General features: G+C 47.9%; 1 protein-coding gene and 1 non-coding gene across 8 annotated transcripts in view; one reads left to right on the forward strand and one right to left on the reverse strand.

Annotated features, from left to right (window-relative positions):
- The window catches only part of LOC100994888 (solute carrier family 22 member 13), a 54,626-nt gene extending 30,839 nt beyond the window's left edge, over positions 1-23,787 (forward strand). For 2 of the 7 annotated variants that reach the window (XM_055109667.3, XM_008951552.4), the window contains 11 exons: positions 10,995-11,510; positions 12,222-12,325; positions 12,534-12,688; positions 14,145-14,313; positions 18,172-18,292; positions 18,561-18,658; positions 18,928-19,142; positions 20,412-20,465; positions 20,812-20,920; positions 21,533-21,733; positions 23,359-23,787. In XM_055109667.3, the coding sequence (XP_054965642.1) occupies positions 10,995-11,510; positions 12,222-12,325; positions 12,534-12,688; positions 14,145-14,313; positions 18,172-18,292; positions 18,561-18,658; positions 18,928-19,142; positions 20,412-20,465; positions 20,812-20,920; positions 21,533-21,733; positions 23,359-23,578 (1,962 nt within the window). In that variant the 3' untranslated portion in view covers positions 23,579-23,787. Of the gene's footprint in view, positions 1-10,994; positions 11,511-12,221; positions 12,326-12,533; positions 12,689-14,144; positions 14,314-18,171; positions 18,293-18,560; positions 18,659-18,927; positions 19,143-20,369; positions 20,466-20,766; positions 20,921-21,532; positions 21,734-23,358 lie in introns of all 7 variants that reach the window. The other 5 variants (XM_055109669.3, XM_055109668.3, XM_055109670.3 and 2 more) reach the window with 3 other exon arrangements.
- On the reverse strand, positions 8,734-8,840 carry LOC112439342 (U6 spliceosomal RNA). The gene has a single exon (XR_003027641.1). It is a non-coding gene; the product is annotated as a U6 spliceosomal RNA (small nuclear RNA).
- Positions 23,788-25,059: the final 1,272 nt, after the last annotated feature.

The following is a 25,059-nucleotide window of genomic DNA, read 5'->3' on the forward strand; positions in this document are numbered from 1 at the left end:
GCAAACAGATCCAACGTTTGAGCAGACCAATTATTAGGCAATTCTCCTAACTCTGCTTCCACAAGAGTCTCCTTATCAATTAATGATACCCATTGTGGTTTTTTTCTCAATCACCTGGGAGAAACCATCTATTGTCCTGTCCTGAGGGGAGTTCTTCCTAGGTCTGGTCAGATCTTTGTAAGGTAATTAAGATTTAAATCCCCTGTTAGGAAATCTGCTGGGTTAAGGGAATTATCAGTGGTTGGTGTTAAATTACCTTTTTCTAACAGAATAGCCCCATACTTTAAGATTTTTGAGTTAGTAAGCTACCTTTTTGCTTTTTTGACTTAGAATAATTCTGAACTGGTGAGGTGTGCTCACAATGAGGTTTCCTCTAAAAGTTACTTTTCTACTTTCTTCTGTTAGCAAAGCAGTTGCTGCTACAGATTGAATGCATTTGGGCCATCCGTGGGTTACTGGGTTAAGGATTTTTGATAGGAAGGCTATGGGTTGTCAGTGGTCTCAGTGTTTTTTTCAGGCTACATCCTTGTTTACACTGACAACAAGGTAGTATTGGAGTGTTATAGGGTCACGGAGAAGACCTTCAGTTATCAATTTTAGGTTTTAAATTTACCCTGGCTTTTAAAGGTGTAGGGCACACTGGGTTTATTTTATTTTATTTTATTTTATTTCTATCTGTCTCTTTCTTTCTCTCTTTGACTCCCTCGTTGTCTCTCTGCCTCTTTCTCCTCTCTGTCTCTTTCTCTCCTCTCTGTCTCTCTCTCTCCTCTCTGTCTCTCTGCTCTCTGTCTGTCTCTGTCTGTCTCTCTCTCTGTCTGTCTCTCTCTCTCTCTCTCTTTCTCTCTCTCTTCTTTTAGCCATTTACAAACATCCTTGCCCTGGCAAGGATGGTGGGGAATGGGTCTCACATAACTGCCCATGTTGAGAGCTATATACCTAAATCAGGAGGGACACCAGGGACAAGACTCCCTGGGTTTATAGCCTAGATGCCTAAGGATGCAGCCTAGAGCTTCCTTAGATCCCTTTGGAGATACAACTTGCTAGAGGAAATGAAAGTCTGAACCATTAGTACCTAGGAGTCAGGGATCGGAGGAAGTAGATTCAGAGGTAAGGAGAATTTTGGGGCTACACTTTCAAGAAAGTCGTGGTTGGGACCCAGGAGGTATGAGTCAGAAGGAAAGGTAGGGGCACACGCATGGGCGACTGTTGAATAGAGACTTCTGGCTGTGCCATGATCTCAACAGGCTAATGCTGGGAGTTTGGGATGACAGCTTTCTGCCTCTAGTCAGCCCTCGGCTTCCCCAGGAAAATTGAAAGTGGAAGCTGGTTCCAGGCAGACCAATGTTCCCAACCCAGAAGGGTTGGGGGTTGTTAGAAAGCCCTTCCCCAAACAGCCTCACACCTGAGTCTTAAGTCCGGTGGCCATGCTAATCATTTTTAACCGGCTGACAGGTACCTGGTATTTTCCTCCAATTCTAAGGAAGGATAGGACAGAATAGCAAGCAAAAGTAGTCCAATATTACTCACCGCTTTGGAAATCCCTTTGTGGTTGCCAAAATGTTACCAGGGGGTCCTTGCTTCCAGAGCTCCCAAGATGGTGGCAGGCCACTTCCAAGATGGTGGCAGGCTGCTTCCAAGATGGTAGCGAGCCTCTTGTTCTCTGACTTGGGGTTCTTGGCCTCACAGATTCCAAGGAATGGAATCTTGGGCCATGCAGTGAGTATTAGAGCTCTATTAGAAGCTGTGGGTCACAGAAGAGAGCCGTGGAACCCAGCGACTAGTGTTCAGCTCAATTAGGATGAACCCGGGCACTTAGCTGTGCAGGAATGATGGCAAGCCTTTAGCCTAATCCAGAGTGGCAATGGGCACCTCGCTGGATCAGGAGCACATCAGACACCCTACCAGATCCAGAGGGGTGGAAGTCAGCAGTGGGTCTGTGACGGCGACAAACAGCAGTGGTGGACGGCGAGTGAAAGCTCAGCTCAAGCTGTAACAAACACGGACCAGAAGAGTGTGCAGTTGCAAGATTTAATAGAGTGAAAACAGAGCTCCCATAAAATGGGAGGGGACCCAAAGAGGGTAGCCGTTGCCAGCTCGAATGCCTGGGTTTATATCCTGATCATTTTCCCTCCCTCTGTGCTCTCAGGCAATAGATGATTGGCTATTTCTTTACCTCCTGGTTTTGCCTAATTAGCATTTTAGTGAGCTCTCTTTACTACCTGTTTGGTCAGGTGTGAGCTAAGTTGCAAGCCCCGTGTTTAAAGGTGGATGCAGTCACCTTCCCAGCTAGGCTTAGGGATTCTTAGTCAGCCTAGAAAATCCAGCTAGTCCTGTCTCTCAATGTCTTAGTCTCCTACAGTCTGGTAAAGTTCCTCAGCCTTTTTCATGCTTTAATACTTGAAAAGTACTAGGCAGTTATTTTGTAGAATGCCCCTAAATCTGTTTGGTGGTGGGATTTTTTTTTTTAATTTTCTTCCACTTTTATTTTAAGTTCAGGGGTACATGTGCAGGATGTGCAGATTTGTTACACAGGTAAATGTGTCCCATGGTGGTTTGCTGCATAGATCAACCCATCACCTAAGTATTAAGCCTAGCATCCATTAGCTATTCTTCCTGATGCTCTCCCTTCCCCACCCAGCCTTGTTTGGTGTTTTCTTATGATTATATTAAGGCATATATTTCTGGCAAGAATACCTCAGAAGTGCTGTTGTGCCCTTAGTACATCATATGCAGGGGTGTATGATGTCATCATGTCCCATTACTGGTGATTTTAATTTTGATTACTTGGTTAAAATGGTATCTGCCAAATTTCTTCACTATGAAGTTATTATTTTCCCCCTTGTAAATGATAAGTATCTTATAGTGAGACACACTCTGATATTATGTAATTATCTGTTTCTCATATTTTCATCCTCTAATTTTAATATTCATCAATGATTCTTGCCTGTAACAATTATAACTGGTGCTTGCCAAATGGTGATTTTTGAATTTTCATCATTTTTTCTACACTTATTACTGCGGGATTCTACAGTAAAGAAGAGATGCCCCTTTGATACTACTTATTTATTAAGTTATTTATATTATTATGGACTCATATTTATTCTATGGGTTATAACATATTACTATCATTATTTATTTTATTGCTAAAATTGTCCCAGATTTGTCCACTGGCGACACACCTTCAATTTGGCTCCTGTGTTCTTTTGATGTGCCCCCATCATTTTAGGGTGCTTTCTTGCTTTCTGGCACCACAAGATATTTTATAATCATCTTGTACTGTCCCTGCTCCAACCCTGGAATCAACCATTTCTCCAACGAACCCTGGTTCTTTTATTTAGGAACCAATATCTGAGTACTAGGTGTGCTCATTGCTACTAAGCTGTTATTTTTTCTAGGCCATCTAGTGGACAGAGGTAGAAAATAGGCTTGCACACACTATCTATCTATCTATCTATCTATCTATCTATCATGAGTTCATTCTGGTACCTTTGGTTCCAATCCAACACCACAGTCTTCATTCTAGTCTTCCCTGTCTTGTGTGTGTGTGTGTGTGTTTTAGATGGAGTCTTGCTCTGTCACCCAGGCAGTGGCACCATCTCAGCTCACTGCAACCTCTGCCTCCTGGGTTCAAGCAATTCTCCGCCTCAGCCTCTGGAGTAGCTGGGATTACAGGCAGGTGCCACCATATCCAGCTAGTTTTTGTATTTTTTAGTAGAGACAGGGTTTGAACATGTTGGCCAGGCTGGTCTTGAACTCCTGACCTCAGGTGATCCACCTGCCTTGGCCTCCAAAGTGCTGGGATTACAGGTGTGAGCCACTGTGCCCAGCTTCCCCTGTCCTTTATTGTAACTCCTTTCTCTGACAAAAATCTAGCTCTTATTATCTACAATATAGTTACTTATTTGCTTAAATATTATACACATAGTTTCAGAACTGCAAATCCATCTCTGCGAGAAACAAATTCACTAACTAGGGTAACAATACTTGTGTACAGTTCTTTTCATCTTTAGCTTTACAATATGTAGTCGATATGCTATTTTTCAGTTACTTAGATTAGTCCTTTTCTTCACCATCCTCTTCAATGCAGTTATGATGTTTATTTGTATCACATTAGGTTTATTTGCTGCTGTTTGGATTACTTCTTTGTACTGGTTGGTTTTAGTTAATTACTTATTTGGGGATGGGGTGTATGTGAAACCTTACTAAGGTTCTAAAATCAGAATTACACAAAAAGCTATCCTCAGAGAACAGTTCCTCCCCTCCCATTCCGTCTACCCCATTCCATTCCCTCATTATTTTCACCCATTCCCACCCACTCACCCTCAGAGATAATTAGTCTCATTAGTTTGTGACTTATCCTCCTGTATTTTTTTCACAAATGAGCAGATACATGTATATTCTTATATCCCCTTTTATTACATGAAGGGCAGCTTACTAGAGATACTCGAGCATTTTGCTTTCTTCACTTACCAATATGGTCTGGAAATCATTCCATATCAATGAATAGACATTTTCCTCATTCTTTTTTACAGCTGCGTAATGTCACTTTTTTATTTTTGAGATGGTCTCACCCTATCGCCCAGGCTGGAGGGCAGTGGAGCATTCATAGCTCATAGCAGCTTCAATCTCCTGGGCTCAAGTGACTCTCCTGCTTTAGCCTCCCAAGTAGCTGGGACTAACAGCATGCATCACTACACCTGGTTAATTATTTTATATTTTGTAGAGATGGGTCTTATTTTGTTGGCCAGGCTGGTGTTGAACTCCTGGGCTCAAGCAATCCTCCTGCCTCAGCCTCCCAAAGTGCTGGGATTACAGGTGTGAGGCACTGCGCCAGTTCTAGTATTGCACTGAGTGGCTATAACACTGTTTATTCAACCAGTCTCCTATGTATATGGATATTTAGGTTTTTTCCCAATATTTTGTGATACAATCAATGCTGCAGTGTGAATAACCTTGTACACATGTATTTTCTTACTGTTGGAAGTGTGTCTTCGGGATAAATTCCCAAAGTGGGATTGCTAAATTAAAAAGTAAGTGTATACATAGTTTTTTAAGTGTATCAGTGGTCTGTAAGACTGCTCCCAGGCTCTGCAATTCACCAGAAGCATTCATGGGCCTCAAAAGTTGTTCTAGGGCCGGGTGCAGTGGCTCACGCCTGTAATCCCAGCATTTTGGGAGGCCAAGGTGGGCGGATCACCTAAGGTCAGGAGTTCAAGACCACCCTGGCCAATATGGTAAAACTCTATATCTACCAAAAATACAAAAATTAGCCGGATGTGGTGGTGTGCACCTGTTGTCCCAGCTACTCGGGAGCCTGAGGCAGGAGCATCACTTGAACCTGGGAGGCGGAAGTTGAAGTGAGCCAAGATCACACCACTGCACTCCAGTCTGGGGGACACAGTGAGACTTAATCTAAAAAAAAATGTTATTATACACACTGCTACAATTTATTGCAACAAAAGGGTACAATGCAAGGTCAATAAAGGGAAAAGGCACATTGGGTGGAGTCTAGAGGATACTGGGTACCATCTTTCCATCTTCTCCCAATGAAAGTACATGGGAAGCCCTTACTCCCCCAACAATGAACTGCAGCAACATGTGTGAAGTCTTTCTGCCAGGGAATCTCCCTGAGCCTAAGAGCCCAGCATTGTTATTGGGGGTTGAACATGAAGCCACACAGTGCTTTCATGATTTAACTGTAATTACTGAAACTGCATTGCCCAATGTCAGACCCCAAGAAGGAAAGATGTTCAGCATAAGGCATAAGCTATCTAGACAAGCTGGTACAATGTGGTTCAAGGTTCCGAGCATGCCAAACACTCTTTTTAAATATTTTTTTAGAGATAAGGTCTTGCACACTGCAGCCTTAAACTCCTGGGCTCAAGCTATCAGGAATGGCTCAACCACCCAGGGCGCTAGGACTGCAAGTGTATTCCACTATGCCTGGCTAATTTTTTTGTTTATTTTTTTAGAGATGGGGGTTGGGTCTCGCTATATTACCTAGGCTGGTCTTGAACTCCTGGCCTCAGGCATTTCTCCCCCCTCAGCCTCCCCAAATGCTGGGATTACAGGCATGAGCCACTGCACCTGGCCCCAAACACTCTTAATGGTAGCACAGGGAACACTCCAAAAGTTCAATTCCAGAAGCCAGCCAAAGACTAATCACTCAAGCAGTCCTTTCTGAACATGTGCAAGACGTAAACAAATCAGGGTGTCTGGGTTAACTCGTTCTTTCATATCAGGTATTGCCAAATTGTCCTTCAGAAAGGTTGTGCCAGTTTGCATTCCCATCAGCAATGTATGAAAGAGCTTGTTTCCCCGCAGCCTCATCAACAAAATATGCCAATGTGATAGGTGAGAAATGTCACAGTATTGCTGTAATTAGCATTTCAGCAAATTTTGAGTGAGTTTGAAGATTTTTTTCATTGAATGGCATACTTTTACAAGTTATATTTTCTAATTGTTTTGGGTTTACAGAAATGCAATTGACTTTTATATATTCACATTATACGCAGCTACCTTGCTAAGCTCTCCTATTGTTTCTAATTCTCTGTAGATTCTTTGGGGTTTTATTTTCTTTTCAATCTTTATGTCTTTAATTTCTCTTTCTTATCTCATTGCACTGGCTAGGGCCACCAGTATAATGTCAAATAAGTAATTGTGGGCATCTTTGTCTTCCCTCTGATTTTAAAAGGGATACTTTTAATGTTTCCTTTTTAGGATTTTTTTTTTGTGGAGGGGATAGTTTTTTCGTTATTAAATTTCTCATTTTTCTTAGGATTTTTCTTTAAAAATCACAAATTGTTGAATTTTATCAAATGTGTTTTCTGCATCTATAAACATGATCATATGGTTTTCTCCATTGATCTATTAAGTATTGATCTATTACTTATATAAATATAAGTATTTATATATTATCTAGGCCAGGCACAGTGGCTCAGGAGCCTGTAATCCCAGCACTTTGGGAGGCCAGGGCGGGCGGATCACCCAAGGTCAGGAGTTCAAGACCAGCCTGGCCAACATGGTGAAACCCCGTCTCTACTAAAAAATACAAAAATTAGCCAGGCGTGGTGGTGCATGCCTGTAATCCCAGCTACTCAGGAGGCTGAGGCAGGAGAATTGCTTAAACCCAGGAGGCGGAGGTTGCAGTGAGCTGAGATGGCATCCCTGCATTCCAGGCTGGGTGACAAGAGTGAGACTCTGTCTCAAAAAAAAAAGTATATATATACACATATATATATTTATATATATACATATATATTTATATATACACATATATATTTATATATATATTTATATTTTCTAATAATAAAACCATCTTTGCATTTCTGGTTAAAACTGTTTTTAACTGGCCGTGCATGGTGGCAGATTGCCAAGGCAAGCAGATTGCTTGAGCTCAGGAGTTCCAGACCAACCTGGGCAACACAACAAGACCTCGTCTCTACAAAAAATATAAAAATTAGCCAGGTGTGGTGGGTGCACCTGTAGTCTCAGCTACTCAAGGAGGCTGAGGTGGGAAGATTGCTTGAGCCTGGGAGGTCAAGGCTGCTGTAAGCCGAGACTGTGCCCCTGCGCCCTAGCCTAGGTGACCAAGTGAGACACTGTCTCAAAGATAAAATAAAACTGTCTTTACTATGATATATTTTTCTCTCAATGTACTATTAAATTTGATTTACTAACATTGTATTTAGAGTTTTTTGCATCCATTTTTATGAATGAAATGTATCTGTGATTTCCTTTTTGTACTGTAATTTTCTAGTTGTGCTATCAAAGTTAAAATTCTTTGGGAGTATATATCTTTGCCTATTCCCTGAAAAAAAATTATATAAATTGGACTTCCTTTGTGGGAAGATTTTTTTACTTCTACTTTAATTTAGTCATTATAGAACTTTTAAGACTTTCTATTTATTCTTAAATCTGTTTTGAGTAATTTTGTTTTAGAAATTTAATTCACCTAAGTTTTTAAATTCATTGGCATAAAGTTGATGTTAGTATCCAGTTAATATTTTCAGTCTTGCTATATCTGTGTATTCCTTTTTGCATATATAAAAGACTTATTTGTATCTTCTTTTTTATTTTATTTTTTACATAATTTCACTAAATATTTGTCTATCTTATTAATCTATTCAAGGAACTAATTTTGAACTTTGTTGATTCCCTTTCTTATACTTTTGTTTCTAGTTCCTTAATTTTTGTCTTAACTTTAATACGTTCTTCCTTTACTTTCTTTAGATTTATTCTTTTGTGTTTTTTCCCACTTCTTATGATGGTTGTTTAGCTGATTAATTTTCAGTCTTTCTGATTTTCTGTTATAAAGCACTTAAAGCTATAAACTTGCCACAAGTACCACTTTTTATACCACCCATACGTTTTGATATGTTATGGTTCTTACTGTCACTTATTTATAAATATTTTTAAACTCCCACCATGATTTCTTCTTTAACTTGTGATGTATTCACAAGTTTTTTTTTAACTTAAAAACATATGGAGCTATCTCTATCTCTGTCATCTCTATCTCTATCTTCATTCTATCCTCGTGGGTTAGAAGACTCAATATTGTTGTTAAGATATAAATTCTTCTCCACTATAGATTCAATACAATCTCAATGATTGTATTTATTTAATACAACCAATATTTGAATTTGCTTACATTTTTCCCATTTTTACCACTCATTATTACATCTCCGGCTGTCCTCCAGAGATAATTTTCCTTCTTATCTTTCATTTATTTATTTAAATATGGAACACTTTACAAATTTGTGTGTCATCCTTGTGCAGAGGTCATGCTAATCTTCTCTATATCGTTCCAATTTTAGTATATGTGCTACTGAAGCCAGCACCCTTCTTATCTTTTAAAAGTTCAATCAGGCCGGGCGCGGTGGCTCACGCCTGTAATCCCAGCACTTTGGGAGGCTGAGGCGGGCGGATCATGAGGTCAGGAGATCAAGACCATCCTGGCCAACACGGTGAAACCCCATCTCTACTAAAAAAAAAATACAAAAAATTAGCCGGGCATGGTGGCGGGCGCCTGTAGTCCCAGCTACTCGGGAGGCTGAGGCAGGAGAATGGCGTGAACCTGGGAGGCAGAGCTTGCAGTGAGCCGAGATCACACTACTGCACTCCAGCCTGGATGACAGAGCGAGACTCTGTCTCAAAAAAAAAAAAGTTCAATCAAATCAAGTCTCTTACTGTGTGTTCTCTCAATTTCTTGTTATCTCTATAATTACCTTTATTTTACCCTAGTTCTTGACAGACAATTTTGCTGGGTATACAATTCTATGTGGTCTATAATTTTCCATCCACATTTTGAAAATATTCTTTGCTCTTCTGGTTTCCTTGTTGCTTAACTTTCATCTTCCTTTTTTCTTTTTTTGAGACAGGGTCTCGCTCTGTTACCCAGGCTGGAGTGCGGTGGCGTGATCATGGCTCACTGCAGCCTCGACCTCCCTGGCTCAGGTGATCCTTCCACCTCAGCCTCCCGAGTAGCTGAGACTACAGGCACATGCCACCAAGCCTGGCTAAATTTTTTTGAATTTTCTTGTAAAGACAGGGTTTCACTATGTTGCCTAGGCTGGTCTTGAACCCCTGGGCTCAAGCGATCTACCTGCCTGCACCTGCTTCTAACAGGAGACTGCTGAGGCTCTTCATTAGTCAGTGGCCTGTCTTCTCTCCAGCTGATTTTCAAGATCTTTTCTTTGTCATTGGTGTCCTGCAGCTTCATTGCAATGTGTCTAGCCATGGTTTTCTTTTTTATTTGTCGTGCCTAAGTTACATTTCCTGGATCTAAGAATTTGTTTTAAAAGTTTTAGAAAACGTATTGTTTTTATTTCGTCTCCATTTCTCCTTGTGGACTTCCAATTTGATACATGTTAAATCTTCTATCTACCAAGTCTCTTTACCTCTCTCTCACATTTCAGCAATTTATTCCAGTTCACTGATTCTTTGTGTCAAATTTGTTTAACTTTCCTCTTAGTGTTTTTATCTCAACAACAACAACTTGCCGTTTAACAAGCTTTCATTTTTAAAAGTTCGTAATCTTCCTTCCAAAAGTGTCTGCTTTTTCCTGATTGTTGTTGTAAGTTCATTTTCGTAATTACAACCTTTAAATCCTTAAAAAGTTCATACAATAGCTGTTCTAAATTTTATATCTGACAGTTTCAACATCTGCAGTCTAAAAGTCTGTGGTTTCTGGATTCTGTTGACTTGTAGAGTGGCTTGCCTTCTCAAGCTATAATCTCTTTGCTTGATGTACCTCCCTGAGAGTCTTGCCGAATCAACTTGAAGAAATTTTCCTTTAGAGAAGGCTCGCTTCTGCCTCTGCTCTGAGCCAAGGGGTGCCCCGCACCAGGAACTGTTACCCCTTCTGAGAGTTTTGGCTCAAAACAGAGTTTTAAGCTTAGTTTCCCCTCCTTGCTGCTGTTGCAAGGTAATATGCTGACAGTCAGTACTGCTCACCTTCCTCCTTCCCCCCTCCTGCCTTTCCAGTTTGGCTCCATGCTGCACCGCCTCACCACTGCACCAGCCTTGGTGCCCCATCTCTGTGGCCCAGGCTTCCAGCCTCCCACCTTGGGCCCACCTCCTGGCTACTGCCGACGACGCAGATCTTTGTTTGTTTTTGAAGAAAAGGTCCCTAGAGACCTCTCCTACCTTTTGCAAGACCATTGGTGTCTCAGTGTGTGTATAAACAAAAAGTTTGAGTTGTGGGGAAGTTGCAGGAGAGTTCCTAAGAACTTAGTCCTTCATGACAACAGAAGCACAGCATTTTCTAAAACATTAAAAATCTCAATTACACTAAAACTCCAGGATGGTTGGGCCAGGGGGGAATAAATCATGTTAACTAAGAAAGCAAGGGAGGGAACTACTGAGAACGTCAAGGTTGGAATCCATATTGCTTCAAGCCAGAGGCCAGTTCCTGGTCGGTGGCTCCCATGCTGGTCTCTGATGTTTAGGAAGTGGTGTCAGCAGAGACTGAGCTGCACCCTTTCTTTGGACAGATGGCAGGAGAGGAGAACTTCAAGGAAGAGCTCAGATCCCAGGATGCTTCCAGGAACTTGAACCAGCATAAGGTAGCAGGACATCCACATTCCCGGTCTCTGGAGATGCTGTTACGCAGATTTAGGGCTGTCCACACCAAGCAGGATGACAAGTTTGCCAACCTCCTGGATGCCGTGGGGGAGTTTGGCACATTCCAGCAGAGGCTAGTAGCCCTCACCTTTATCCCCAGCATCATGTCGGCCTTCTTCATGTTTGCTGACCACTTCGTGTTCACAGCCCAGAAGCCCTATTGCAATACCAGCTGGATCCTGGCAGTGGGCCCCCACCTGTCCGAAGCTGAGCAGCTGAATCTGACCATACCCCAAGCACCCAATGGCAGTTTCCTGACATGCCTCATGTACCTTCCTGTGCCTTGGAATCTGGATTCTATCATCCAGTTTGGCCTCAATGACACAGACACATGCCAAGATGGGTGGATCTATCCTGACGCTAAGAAGCGATCGCTGATCAATGAGGTATGTCTTGTCCTGGGTTGTCTGTAACTACCCTACAGGCTCAGAGTTGTGCCTCCCACCCTCACTGAATGGGTGGGGAAACCGAAGCTCAGAGATGGGAAGCCATTGGCCTGAGGTCAACCTGCAGAGGCAGGGTCTGGGCAGAAAATTAGATTCCTGTTGCCCAGCCCTGGCCCTGCCTATCTATAGAGTACATTTGGGGTAGAGATGGGTGCTGCATGGCAGGGTTTTCCATCTGTCCAAGAAATCGCTCCTGTAGTTGTGGTTCTGACCTCAGAACTCACAAAAAGTAGGGCTCGGGGAAAGAAGCAGCTTTGATCAGGCATCTCTTACGGGGCTTCCCAACCCGAGCTGCAATCTAGGCCCTTTACAACACAGACCGCCCTAGCATGAATCTGCAGGTTGGGCCTAGCACCTGCCTTTGGGAAAGGGTCTGCACTGATTCCTGCCTTTGCTCAGCTACCCCCTACCCCACACACACATCTTGGCCTATGCCTCTGGTCACTCTCTCCAGGCCCAGCTCTCAGGGTGGAGCAGGTGCCAGAGGGGTTGCAGAGGTAACAGAGCAGAGGCAACAGCTTAGGCACGCTGCATACTGTTACCTGCCCCTACCCCAGGTCCCCTTGGCCTATAGGTCCCACGCTGGGATGAGGCTCAGTCTCTGGACCCAAAGGTGGGCACCCGTGGCCAATCTCTGTGTCTGACCCACAGTTTGACTTGGTATGTGGCATGGAGACGAAGAAGGACACTGCACAGATCATGTTCATGGCAGGGCTCCTGATAGGCTCCCTCATCTTCGGGCTCATAACTGACAAGTGAGTCCCCGGGAGTTTCTGCTGGTCCCTGAGCCATCCCAACTCCTCCTCATGGGCATTCAGGGTTGGATTGTGTCAGGCTGAGGGAGGTGAGGGTAGGGGTTCTCCAGGGACCCATGGATGGCTCAGGGCCTGGCCTAGGTGTATCCGGCTGGGGCCAGCCAGGGAGATCCCGGCACTTGGTGCAGCCTCCCTTTGACACCTGTAGGATGGGCCGCTACCCTGCCATCCTGCTGTCACTGCTGGGGCTGATCATCTTCGGCTTTGGGACAGCCTTCGTGAACAGCTTTCACCTGTATTTGTTCTTTCGCTTTGGCATCTCACAGTCAGTGGTGGGCTACGCCATCAGCAGCATTTCTTTGGGTGAGACTGGGCCTCAATGGGGCAGGGCAGGGTGGCACAGGGGCATGGCGGCATAGGCGGGTGACAAGGGGACATAGTGGCAGGGGGCGTGGCGGCATAGGCGGATGGCAAGGGGGCGTGGTGTAGCTGTAAGAGGGCATGGCGGGGGTGTGGCGGCGTGGGCATCTGCTGGGATCCCACAGGACACAGAGTCAGGGGCCTAATTGGACAGGCAGAAGTGGAAGGGATCTCCGTTCCTGGCTGCCTGGAGATGCCAGAGAATCAGTGCCCTGACTGCCCTTCCACCTTCATCCTCCTTCCTAACTCCCTCATACCCCACACCTTCCACCACATACTCTTTGCATACCCTCAAGCCCCATGGGTTACATTTACTGAGCCCTTAAGAAAGGCCAGGCAAAAAAAAAAAAAAAACAGAAGAAGAAGGAGGAGGAGGAGGAAAGAAGAAGAAAGAAGGAGGAGGAGGAGGAGGAAAGAAGAAGAAAGAAGAAGGAAGAGGAGGAGGTGGTGGTGGAGGAGGAGGAGGAGGAAAGAAGAAGAAAGAAGAAGGAAGAGGAGGAGGTGGTGGTGGAGGAGGAGGAGGAAGAGGAGAAGAAGAAGAAAGAAGAAGGAAGAGGAGGAGGTGGTGGTGGAGGAGGAGGAGGAAGAGGAGAAGAAGAAGAAAGAAGAAGGAAGAGGAGGAGGTGGTGGTGGAGGAGGAGGAGGAGGAAAGAAGAAGAAAAGAAGGAGGAGGAGGTGGTGGTGGAGGAGGAGGAGGAAGAGGAGAAGAAGAAGAAGGAGAAGGAGAAAAAGCCAGGCAGCTGCTGAGCCCTTTATATGCATTGTCTCATTTCCTCCTGATGCGGCTCTCTTCAGCAGGCACTATTCTATTACTCCTTCAGCTGAGGAGGACTCTTTAGCCTCAGAGAAGTTAACCAACTTGCACAGGGTCACACGGCAACTAAGTGAAGAAGCTGGGACTTCAACCCAGGCCTATGAGACACTAAAGCACCCAGTGCAGCCTTATAGCTGCAGCTGCCTAGTTGCTCAGGGTTTCCTGGCAGGAGAACCTCTTCTCATTGGGAGCCTTAGGCCTAGGTGGCCAAAGCAAGAATACACTCAGAGCAAAGACAAGGACAATGATTCCTCGCCTGAGCATGTGTCAGGCCACGTGTCTGGTATTGTGTCTTTTCTATAAGAGGCACATGGTCAGACAGGGGATGTGCAGAGGGAGCAGCCAGATGGAGAGGGATGGAAGCTGTGTATATGATTAGGAGATAAGGGTGTGCCCTGGCGGGAACAGAGGCACTCTACCGGGCTCTGAGGGGCTGTCTCTGGACCCAGTGCAGAGACGAGCAGAAGAAGCTTTGCCTGATCTCAACTATCCAGAGCAAGTGGGGACACCCAGCAAGGCTGGATGCAAGGGCAGCCCTGGGGACCCTGACGTAACCATGGTTTTGTCCTCTTGGCCTCTGCACAGCCACTGAGTGGTTAGTGGGTGAGCACCGGGCCCACGCCATTATCCTGGAACACTGCTTTTTCGCTGTTGGGGCCATGTTGCTGACAGGGATCGCCTACAGTCTTCCCCACTGGCGGCTGCTGTTTCTGGTGGGTGGGATACTTGTGATCCCCCTCATCTCCTATATCTGGTGAGCAAGCGAGTACAGGGCATGTACAGGGCTGGGTCTGATGGGCTGGATGTCGACGAGTATGGAGGGTCCTTGAAGCTGTGGGAATGGGTGGGATTCCCCCTGGGAGAAAGTGCATGTGGATGGGATGAGATAGCAAGGCACCAAGGGCAGAGCCTCTGAACCTCCTCCCCGACCCAGAGAAGACCCTCAAAGAGATGTTAGAGAGGTGGTCAGAAAACCAGGAGGAAGAGTGTTGAAGGCCAAGGGGTTAAGGCCAAGGGAAGGGTCAGTGTTGAAGGCAAGAGGGGTGATGCTGGGAAAGGGTCTGCCAGCCTTGGTGACCTTCTTGAGGTGGCTTCACTGCAGTGGCAGAGGGTTGAGGAGTGACTAGGAGCAGAAGAAATTCAGCCACGAGATGACTTTCGTAGAAAGAGGGAGAAAGGGATGATGATTTATATGGGTAACTAAGACAGAGTCAGGGAAGAGTATCAGATGTTTTGAGTGTAGGGGACTCACAGACAGGAACCTAAGAGATTAAAGCTGGGAAAGGACAACTGATGGGGCAAAACTTGGAGGAATAAGGGTTGAGAACAAAAGTGAGATGCCAAAAGAAAGAAGCTTAACTTTGGGCAGGTGGGAAAAGAGAGGGACAAAAGAGAAGGCAGAGAGGGAGGTGAGAAGAAGCTGAAAGAACCCACGTGTGAAGGGTTAGGCAGTTCTGCATGAAGCAATGATCATATTTAATCCTGAAATTATTACATTTAATCTTGACCCCTCTAGAAGAAGTATGCTACTCCCATGTCATGGGAGGTGGGGAGGAGGGAGAACTGAGGCTTCAGAGGGTGGAAATAACTTGTCTAACATCACACAGCTAGAAAGTGGGGCACCTGGGATTTGAACTCAGGGGCTGTCTCCAAAGCCTCTGCATTTTAACTGTACCATATGTAGTAAGAATGATAAGAGATGGGGTTAACAGCATGGGGGCTGGGCGCAGTGGCTCATGCCTGTAATCCCAACACTTTGGGAGGCTGGGGTGGGAGGAGCGCTTGAGGCTAGGAGTTTGGGACCAGCCTGGGCAACATAGCAAGACCTTGCCTCTACACAAAATTTTAAAGTTAGCCAGGCATGGTGGCACACACTTGTAGTCCCAGCTACTTGGGAGGCTGAGGTGGGAGGATCACTTGAGCCCAGGAGATCATGGCTGCAGTGAGTTATGATTGTATTACTGCACTCCAGCCTGGGCAAAAGAGTGAGATCCTGTTTAAAAAAAATTTCAGTCCAGTTCAATTAAAAACTTTAATCTTACATCAGATCCACAGCTTTTTCCTGGCCCCTTGCTCAGGATAGTGGCCAAGGGGGATGAGGTCTGTTCTGACCTATTGTTCTTCCTCCTGTCTCCTTGTTCTGATTTTCCAGGTTCTAGGCATGGGATAGGGACATCAGATAAAATAGATCAAAGACTGACATGGCAGGGGCTATTATAGTCCCTCAGGGTCCTCTGTAGGGTAGATATTCAAATACCATAACTCTCAGGTCCATTTGTGGGTCTTCTGAGCATTGGAATTTCCTAATGCTCCCAGTGCTCTGTTTGTGACCTCCCTCAGCTCCTGTCCCTGGCAGTTCACCCCATAACCTCTTTCTGTAGGGGTCTCCTCATCCTAGCACATGGGGTGCCTTTAAGACAGCAGGGTCCACTTGGCCAAAAAACCCCACTGTTCCCCAGCCTCCACCCTGTTGTGGTGGGCTGCTCCAATCAACCTCCTGCCTTCATTATACCCAGATGAGAGATGGGCATCATTCTCCGGGTTTACGTAGGCCCTCAAACTCCAGGTGGCACATATTAACTCTCCTATAATCTCTCTCACTGTCTGGAATACCAGGACAAGCCCCCATGTTTCTGAATTAGCAAGTTCCAGCCAGAGTGGGATGGCAGATGTCCTTTTTCAAAGGCAGTCCCCGCATCTATCTAAGGAGTTCTCTTGAACTCCCCTTTGCCTAGCTCGAGTAGATGAGAGTTGTATGGGGAGTGAGGAGGAGAGATTCAAGACCCTGTCACTTCCATGAACTGGATTCCCAGCCTCTATTGGTAGGCTGTTAGCAGTGAGCACCAATGTACTATGGGTGCTGAAGATCCCTCTTTTGACATAGTTGTGTCCCCTAGGCTTTGGCAGTCTGGGCCTGTGATGGAAGGGGCAGTACCAATGATCTCTAATGTATCTTTGGGGTTATTCTTTTAGTGTCTTCAAGGATAGTGCCTGGCTTCCACTTATTTGTACTGGCCTCCTTATCAAACAGTAGCTTGGCCACATCCTTGGTGTTCTCTCCCAAACACACTTTGTTATTCATGGAAAATGAATAAACAGCATGGCCAACATGAGCATTGGACAAATCTGCTTCCCTTTTAATTATAAATTCTAATTTGTTTCTCTCTTCTCACATTTTACTATAAGTAGTCAAGAGAAGCCATACCACACCCTCAACACTTTGCTTAGGGACTTCTTCTGCCAAATGTCCTATTTCATCACTTACAAGTTCCTTCTTTCACAAACACTAGGGCATGAATACAGTTCAGCCAAGCTCTTTGCCATTTTGTAGCAAGGATTGCCATTTCTCCAGTTTCTAATAGTTCCTCATTTGCATCTGAGACCTTATCAGAATGTCTTTATTGTCCATATTTATGTCAACATTCTGTTCATGACCTCTTCAGTGCATTTGTTACATTTCTCCCATTGTGTCCTCCCTCCCATTCTCTTTGTCCTTGAGAGTTGGTTTCCTTTTCTTATTCCTGTTTTTTCAGTGGACATGAGGCCAATCCCCCATCTTTTTGAAGAAGTCTCAGTTTAATGGCTTTGTTTAGGAGAGTTCCACAGCCTTAGAGTGGAAAATGATGACTGATTGCTGAACCCTGGTGGGAGAGAGGAGGAGCAGGGCAGGTATAAGGAATGAAGTTGTCTCTAGTGTCTTGAGTGTATGTTTATGGCAACCAGCCAGAGTCCTGGTCAGGGAGGGAGTGCTGGTATAAGAAATCAGCAGGCACAGTTTTATTAAAAAGTTATACCACCTTAGGGGACTGAGGCTGTACCAGTCCCCAAGTACATAGCTCTGCCTCTGTGTCCTCGGGCAAGCCTTTTACTCCTTGAGCCTGGGAGTAAAATGGGGATAATCATACTAGGTCCAGGTTTGGATGAGGATTAAACAAGACTATATATACAAGGGCACTGAGCACCATTTTTCACACATACGTGCTTTTTATGCCAATCTGTGTGGATTCTGACAGCCTGAGAGGATGGGAAAAAACAGAGAGGAGTTATTCTGAAGTCAAAGGCAATAGAGATGTGGCGGGGGAGAGATGGGACAGAGTAGAGACCTTCAGTCACCCCTCCATTCACCCAGGCAGAGTGCTGGGCACTGGGGTCAGACCCAAGGTCCTGCCCCCTCACACTCCTCAGGCTGTTGGGGAGACAGATAGGGAACAGGAGAAATCCCAAATAAGGGCATGGGGGCTCTACAGGAGGCTGTGGGCATGGAGGTCGGAGCCCTCAGCATGCCTGAGCAGATAGGGGTGGCCCCCTAGATAGAAAAGGAGAGAGCTCTCAGTGATTACTCAGGGCAAATCAAGGAGACTGGAGACAGAGGCAGCCGGTGGTCAGGGTGTTACCTAGCAGCAGTGGAGGCCATGTGAGGCTTAGACAGGGGAAGGGCTGACCGCCAGGGAGGAGCAGAGGGCAGCTCGAGGTCAGTGGTGGCCTTCAAGGCCCTGACATCTGAATCACCTCATGCTGGCACAGGATGGCCACAGCTGAGGCCACGAGAGGGCCAGCAGGGGGTCTCTGGGCATCATAGAACGGTGAGATAAGAGAGGGGCTGGCCACGCAGGATTCTCCCGGAGTCCCCGCGGTGGCTGATGATGAAAGGGAAGGTGAAGGAGGCCAAGCAGGTGCTGTGCTACGCCGCAAGTGTGAACAAGAAGACCATTCCTTCAAATCTGCTGGACGAGGTAAAGGGCTTCTGGCCAGGAGTGGGGCCGGAGCAGTGGGCTGTGGAAGGGCCCCTTCCCTCCTCATCCTTTCAGGTGGGACATTGGTCCAGAGGGTGCCCCCAGTCCACTGCTTAAGGACAATGGTGACAGCAAAATTGAACCCTGCCAGGGAAGGCCAGAAGCCAGCTGGCACTTTCAGGGACAGGCAGGCCTTGTGGGTGCTGTGGGGCTGGGGAGCAAGCTGGGGTCTTGGCCCTGCCTCTGACTGGTCCTGCTTGTTCTGTAGCTGCAGCTGCCCAGAAAGAAGGTGACTCGGGCCTCTGTCCTGGACTTCTGTAAGAATAGGCAGCTCTGCAAGGTGACCTTGGTGATGAGCTGTGTGTGGTGAGTATCCAGGGCTCGCTGGCAGGGACTGCGAACAGGTGCGCAGGCCGGAAACCCTAGGGAGAGGATGGGAATGGTCAGGCTGCAGAGGAGGCAGCCCAAGGACACAGATCACAGGTCTCTGTGCTTATTTCTCTCCTCCGTTCCTACCCTGACCCTTGCTGCTCTGCCTCTGTCTTTATTCCTGGCTCCGTGTGTGTGTGTGTGTGTGTGTGTGTGTGTGTGTGTGTGTGCGTGCACGTGCGCACTTGCCTCCTGGCTTCATCCAGGTTTACCGTCAGTTACACCTATTTTACGTTGAACCTGAGAATGAGAGAGCTGGGCATGAGCGTCCACTTCAGACACATGGTCCCCAGCATCATGGAGGTGCCTGCCCGGCTGTGCTGCATCTTTCTCCTCCAGCAGATTGGGAGGAAGTGGAGCCTGGCTGTGACTCTCCTCCAAGCCATCATCTGGTGCTTGCTTCTCCTTTTCCTCCCTGAAGGTACAGCTCATCCTTCCCCTGTGGCCTGCCCACAGCCTTCCTGCTTCCCAAAACCCCTCCCCAGTGCCGCCTGCCGTGGCCGGCCACCTAGACGTCCTGGGAATCAGCCTTCTGCACCTATAGCCCACCCACCCCACAGAGGCCCCAGCACCTCCAATCCCTGGAGCACTGCCCTTCCTGGGTGGGGTCCCCCAGACAGGGCACCCACACTCTCTCAGAGGCCTGAAAGAGGAGGGTGTACTTTCCAGAGGACAGCAGGCAGCCTTCTTCCAGCAGATTCCAATCCACCTTAGAAGTAGGTCTAATGGTTACATGTGAATAAATGATGGCAAAAATATTCCTTCAACTGCTGCCCAGGCCCACCTGTCATCTGTAGCCCCTTTGACTGGGAAATGCCTGTTGTTCCCTGTAGCTTCACCAGGAATAACCTGACCACTGAAAAATTGAGTGTAATATGGGGCTCAGCACTCAGGAACAGCTCTTGTATGGAGGCCCCTCCTTTCCAGAGGGGCTCAGTGCCCCATTCCTGCTGGCTTAGCACTAGAAAAGGAAACAGGAAGGGCTGGTGTTATCTTCAGAATCTCAAAGAGCCCTAAACAGTGGATACGCCACAGGTCCTAGAGCTGGAGGGATCTGTGCAGCACATGCACTTAGAATGACTGCCTGCGGAGCCCTTTCACAGTCGCAGCAAGGGCAGGGGAGGCTAGATCTGGGCCTGCCTGGAGAGGCTCCCTCCCTTTCTCCAGGGCTGGAATTGTGTGTGTCTGGATTAGGACCCTTCCACTCCCAGATGCTGGCAGTGTAGATTGGCTAACACAAAATGTGGAAGCAAATTCATTATTGAATATTAATTGCCTGGTGGTTTTTAAAAAAGCAGGTCTACACTGAGTCAAGCAGCAATATGTAAACTCAGAAGTGTGAGAGAAACTAGGAATGGACTCCCTGGTAGATACAACTGGATCTCTGATTTCATCCCAGAGACAAGAAAAGCCAGGACTGGAATGGGAGTAAGGCTGGGGCAGGGTCCTGCAGAGGCTGACAGGCAGGCAGGCAAGCAGGCAGGGGCTGAAGCCCCCAGCTTCACCAGGTCTGAGGAATGGGCTTTCCCCAGTTTCCCCTTCATTGTGCCTGTCTAGCTGGCCGGAGAACATCCTGGAATGTTTGGGAGCCATCCCAGCCATTCAAGCCCCAGGAACCAAACACCCCCTTACTCTGACCACCTTGCAGAGCCCCGGTGGTACAGCCCTGAGCAGGGGTCCCAACCCACAGGACACAGGCCTGGCCCTGAGTGGATCCCCAGTGGGGTGAGGAAGCTGCAATTGGGTGAGGAGGTGGAACGAAGACACAGCCTTGGAGGCAGATAAGGGGGTGTTGGGTGTAGCATGGGAGACAGTGGCCTGAGAGGCCATGGGTGTCCCAGGGGACCTCCCCACCCCTGCTGACCAACTCTGCACTGCAAATGTCCTGCCTTCCAGCCTGGTTGGGCCTCTGACAACCTGCCCCTCCTCTGACAGAATGCCTGAGCCTGCTGGCCAGCTGGGCAGGTGGTGGGGAAGGCTGTTCAGATGCCTTCTGGGAGGGGTCAAGGGAGGGCTGATGGGTGGGCCTCCTTCACCCGCCCCAGGGGAGGATGGCCTCAGACTCAAGTGGCCACGTTGTCCGGCCACAGAGCTGAAATCCATGACGATCTTGGTGCTCATGCTCGGAGAGTTCAGCCTGGCCGCCACTGTCACTGTATTCTTCCTCTACACCGCTGAGCTCCTCCCCACCGTGCTCAGGTATGGGGTCTGGTGGGCGAGGGGGCCATGGGGACATGCTCAGGGACTGACAATGACAAGATTAATGCAACAGCTAAGACAAGCATTCACCTGGTGACAAGCACTGTGCTAAACAGTTTACATAAGTGATCTCATTTAAACACCACCAGAAAATCCCCCAAATGCCATCGCTAACCCTATTTCAGATGCAAGACCAGACAGATAAAGGCACTCGATTAAGGGCAGACAGAGCAAGCAGCAGAGCTGGGATTTGGCCCCAGGCAGCCTGACTCCAGCCCCTGCCTTGCACTCACTGCCTGGAAAGTGTTTGGGCCACTTGGAGGCTCAGATCCTTCCCTGAGGTTGGCGATGGGAGCACTATCTTCCTGCCTGGCTGGCATCACTGCCTGTGTCCTCTCCCCGCACATCCACATAATGCTGCATGGTTTCTGCCTCTCCCCCTCCTCATCCCCCTTGAAGGAGGCCCAGAAGAAATTATTGCCTACTTGGAATCACACAATGAGGACGGGACAGGGTGGAGACTGGAGAGTGTGGGTTTTCATGTAGCTGCTGGCCCTGCCCAGCCTCTGAACCCGGCAGACCCCTCACAGGAGCTCTCACTTCCAATTTCAGGGCGACAGGTCTGGGGCTGGTGTCTCTGGCCTCGGTGGCTGGAGCCATCTTGTCCCTGACAATCATCAGCCAGACCCCCTCCCTCCTGCCCATCTTTCTCTGCTGCGTCTTAGCCATCGTGGCCTTTTCCCTCTCCTCCCTGCTGCCGGAAACGCGAGATCAGCCCCTCTCCGAGAGCCTGAACCACTCCTCACAGATAAGGTAGGTGTGGGAGCCTCCTGGGCTGTGCCAGCATGGGGCCTGGCTCTGAAGCCTTGGCACAGAGAGCGTGCGGGGCATTGTCCATCCCCGCCCCTCTGCCGGAGAGCCTGTGACTCGAAGGCTGCCATGTCCGCAGCAGTCTCTCCGCTCCTCTGGCTGCTGCTGTCTACCTGCTCCCACCCAGCCTCTGCCAGTTCCCATCCTGCTGCCCCTCCTGACCCGGACTGGGCCATGTCGTCTCCTTTCCTTGCCCCTGCCTGCCTGTCTGGATGGGTGCATTGCCTTTGGGCATACCCTCCAGGGGCACTCCTCCCAGAGGCTCCCTCTCCTCCTAGGGACAGAGGACTGGCTTGGAACTGACTCGGAGTACATCTCTTTTCCTGTCTGAACTCCTAGTTCAGTCCTGGTTTTCGTAAAAAACCCAGTCTTGATGAAGGACTCTGGCCTTTTGGCCCCAGCAGCCCAGGACCCCATTTGGGAACTGGGTTCCACCCAACACCTCCATGGGCACTTCTGGCCTCTGATCTCCCAAGTGTCCCCTGGAGAAGACTTGTCATGATTGGCAGAACCATTTCTTCTGGGATTTGGGCCAATGAACACGCTCTCCCTGGACCTGAGGGGACCTGAGCACCAGTGAGGAGCAGAGGTTGCCCGAGGCCCTAGAGTGTCCTCTGCTCTGTGCCACAGGAGTCACTGCCTCTGGCCTTTCTCTGCCCTCCTCCCTACCATCTTCCCCCTTCCCTCCCTCCCTGCTCTCACTGGAACCACACATGCTAGGCACTGTGCCAGGGCTTGACTGTCAAAGGTCAGAGGTCAGCACTCCCTATCCTTGAGAAAACCGTAGCTTATGGGGAGACAGATGATGCAAACAGTTCCTGCTAGAGGACTCTGACAGTGGGATATACAGGATCTGTAGGAACCTAACAAGGGAAGAACGTTAATTTGGGGAGTTGGAGAAAATGTCACAGTGACAACTGAGTAGGGCTTTGAAGGACGGATAGAAACTTGCCCCACTGTAGAGAGAGGAAGTTCAGCGCCGCACAGGAAGAGAGGATAATGGTTATGGGCACAGGTTCCATGTGCCGCAACTTCCTAGGGTGTGCACGGAGAAGTTACCTCATACCTCTGAGACTCAGTTTCTTCATTTGCAAAGTGGAATGAGAACAGAGTAATAACAATAGCTAAGATGAATTGAGCATTTGTTATGTGTTAGACCCTGTTCTACACATGCCTTATCTCGCTCTATCCTCAAAACAATCAAATGCAAGGTAGGTCCTGTCACTATCCCCATTTTACAGGTGAGAACATTGGGGCACAGAGAGGTAAGGCCATGTAGCCCAGCCATCCTCTCCCATGGGTTTTTTTGAGAGGATTAAACCTACATAAAGCAGCTGGCACAGGGTCTGGCATGTGGCAAGTGCTCAGTAAATGCTAGCAGTGAAGATGGTGGACCAACTTCAAAGACAGAAAAGAGAAGGGTCTCGCAAGGGTTGGGAGATGGAGCAGGCCTGATTCTGGAGGCTCCTGGCAAAGCTCGGCTGGGGACCTGCCGGAGTGAGAAAGCCTCACCTCTTGGGAATGCAGGGTTGGGTGCTACTGAAGGCACAAGCCGCTGCTTTTCTCAGCTTCCAGAAAGATGTGGCCCTGGACTCATCCTCTGATGGCTCATTCAGGAATAAGGTCAAGGACATGAAGACTAAGGAAACATCATCTGATGATATGTCTGAGGAAGCAGCCAAGAATGTCATTCTCAATGCCCAGATCCTGAGATTGGACCCATACCCTGTCTCCAACTCTGCCTTGAAGCAATTCAATAAAGAGGAAGCAAACAGCCAGGCTCCCTGAGGGCCAGGCCCCCAGACCATCTTGGGTTGGAATTGAGTGGCCAAGTATGGGGTCATGGATTCCAGGCCACAAATTCCAGGCCTAGTTCAGTCTGTGCGGCAGGGTCAGTCCTGCTCCCAGGCCAGCCCTTGACATTAAAAAAAATGCCCCCCGCTTCTGCAGGAGCTCTGCTGTGATTCATTCCAATAAAGGTACAATGTTGGTCTTGAGATGGCTGGGTCAAAGTTGCCCATGTGTGGAGAATGCAGAGGCCGTGGCCTGGAGGAAGATGGGTTAGACAGACTCCTTAGTGTCTTTGTCTAATCGTTCAGGGACAGTGAGGAGCTCTCTGGATGGGGGCAGGGGAGTGGGGAGGGCAATGTCTATGAGGGCCAGAGGTGAAGTGAGGGCAAGACTGTGCCTGCACGCCAACCATACCCGTTAGCCCATGCATCCGCCAGCACGGCGAGTTTCCACCTGAAGCACAGGCTGAGGACAGATTACAAAGCTCCATTTTATGCACTAGTCAGGGCAGGGATGGAATGTAAAGGAACATTGAGAACTTCTCTCATTTGTCCCATTGCATAGGGCTTTCTCACCATCTTTCTGCTGATGCTGCAAATAAACATGGCCTTGGGAATTACCCAAATCGGTCCACATCCCTGGGGATGCTTTCCTGATGACTCCACCCTAGCTGACCTCTGGCCTCCACCACTCTGAGGATAAGCCCCCATACCCCAGCTCACACCCTAACTGCCCTGCAGGTGATTCTGCCCTTCCCAGCTGGCATGGGGGTTCTGCCAGGCAGGGCCCAGGACTCCTCAACCAGACTGTGAAGTCCTTGGGTCAGGCCTTCAGTACTACCTCCTCTCTCCCTGTCTTACCTCCTCCACACTTGCCTAGTTTATTGGAAGATCATGGGCTTGCAGAGAATAGCTCTGGTTCGACTCCTCATAGCCTCTGAGGGAGGAAGACAGATAAGCAAGTCAGTTCTCATGGAGCCAGGGCAGCAAGGCCATGGATCTCCCGGGCAGGTTGGAGTCCAGTGAAGCAGGGAGTGGCCTCCAGCATTCCCAGCACTCTGGCCCAGCACACTGCTTTGTGCATGTGCTCCCAAGCTTTGGGACACCAAGAAGCTGGGGTCCATGCCTTTCCCTTTCAGTGTCATTTTCTGTGCCTACTGTTCTTGACTGAGTTTCCTAGGAGGGTCTCCAAAGTGGGGTTTGAAGGGCCAGAAAGTGATCTCACAAAGTATCTGTTCATAGGACCACAGGATGCTCGAAAAGTCTCTGTTGCTCTTTCTGGCAGAGGCCTGTGTGTGAGCTGTGATGCCAACATATTAGCCTTATTTAAACACCTCTCCTCAAGTTACTTTGCCAGGAATCACCTAGTGCCATAGGGAACAGGAGGAAGAGAGGGGTCAGGACAGAAAACTGATGGGGCAGTGTGGGTGTGAAGGAGCTGATTGTACAGGCTGTGGCTGTCAGCGAGACCAACTGCAC

The sequence above is a fragment of the Pan paniscus genome, chromosome 2, assembly GCF_029289425.2.
Source record: "Pan paniscus chromosome 2, NHGRI_mPanPan1-v2.0_pri, whole genome shotgun sequence".
Lineage (NCBI taxonomy): Eukaryota > Metazoa > Chordata > Mammalia > Primates > Hominidae > Pan > Pan paniscus.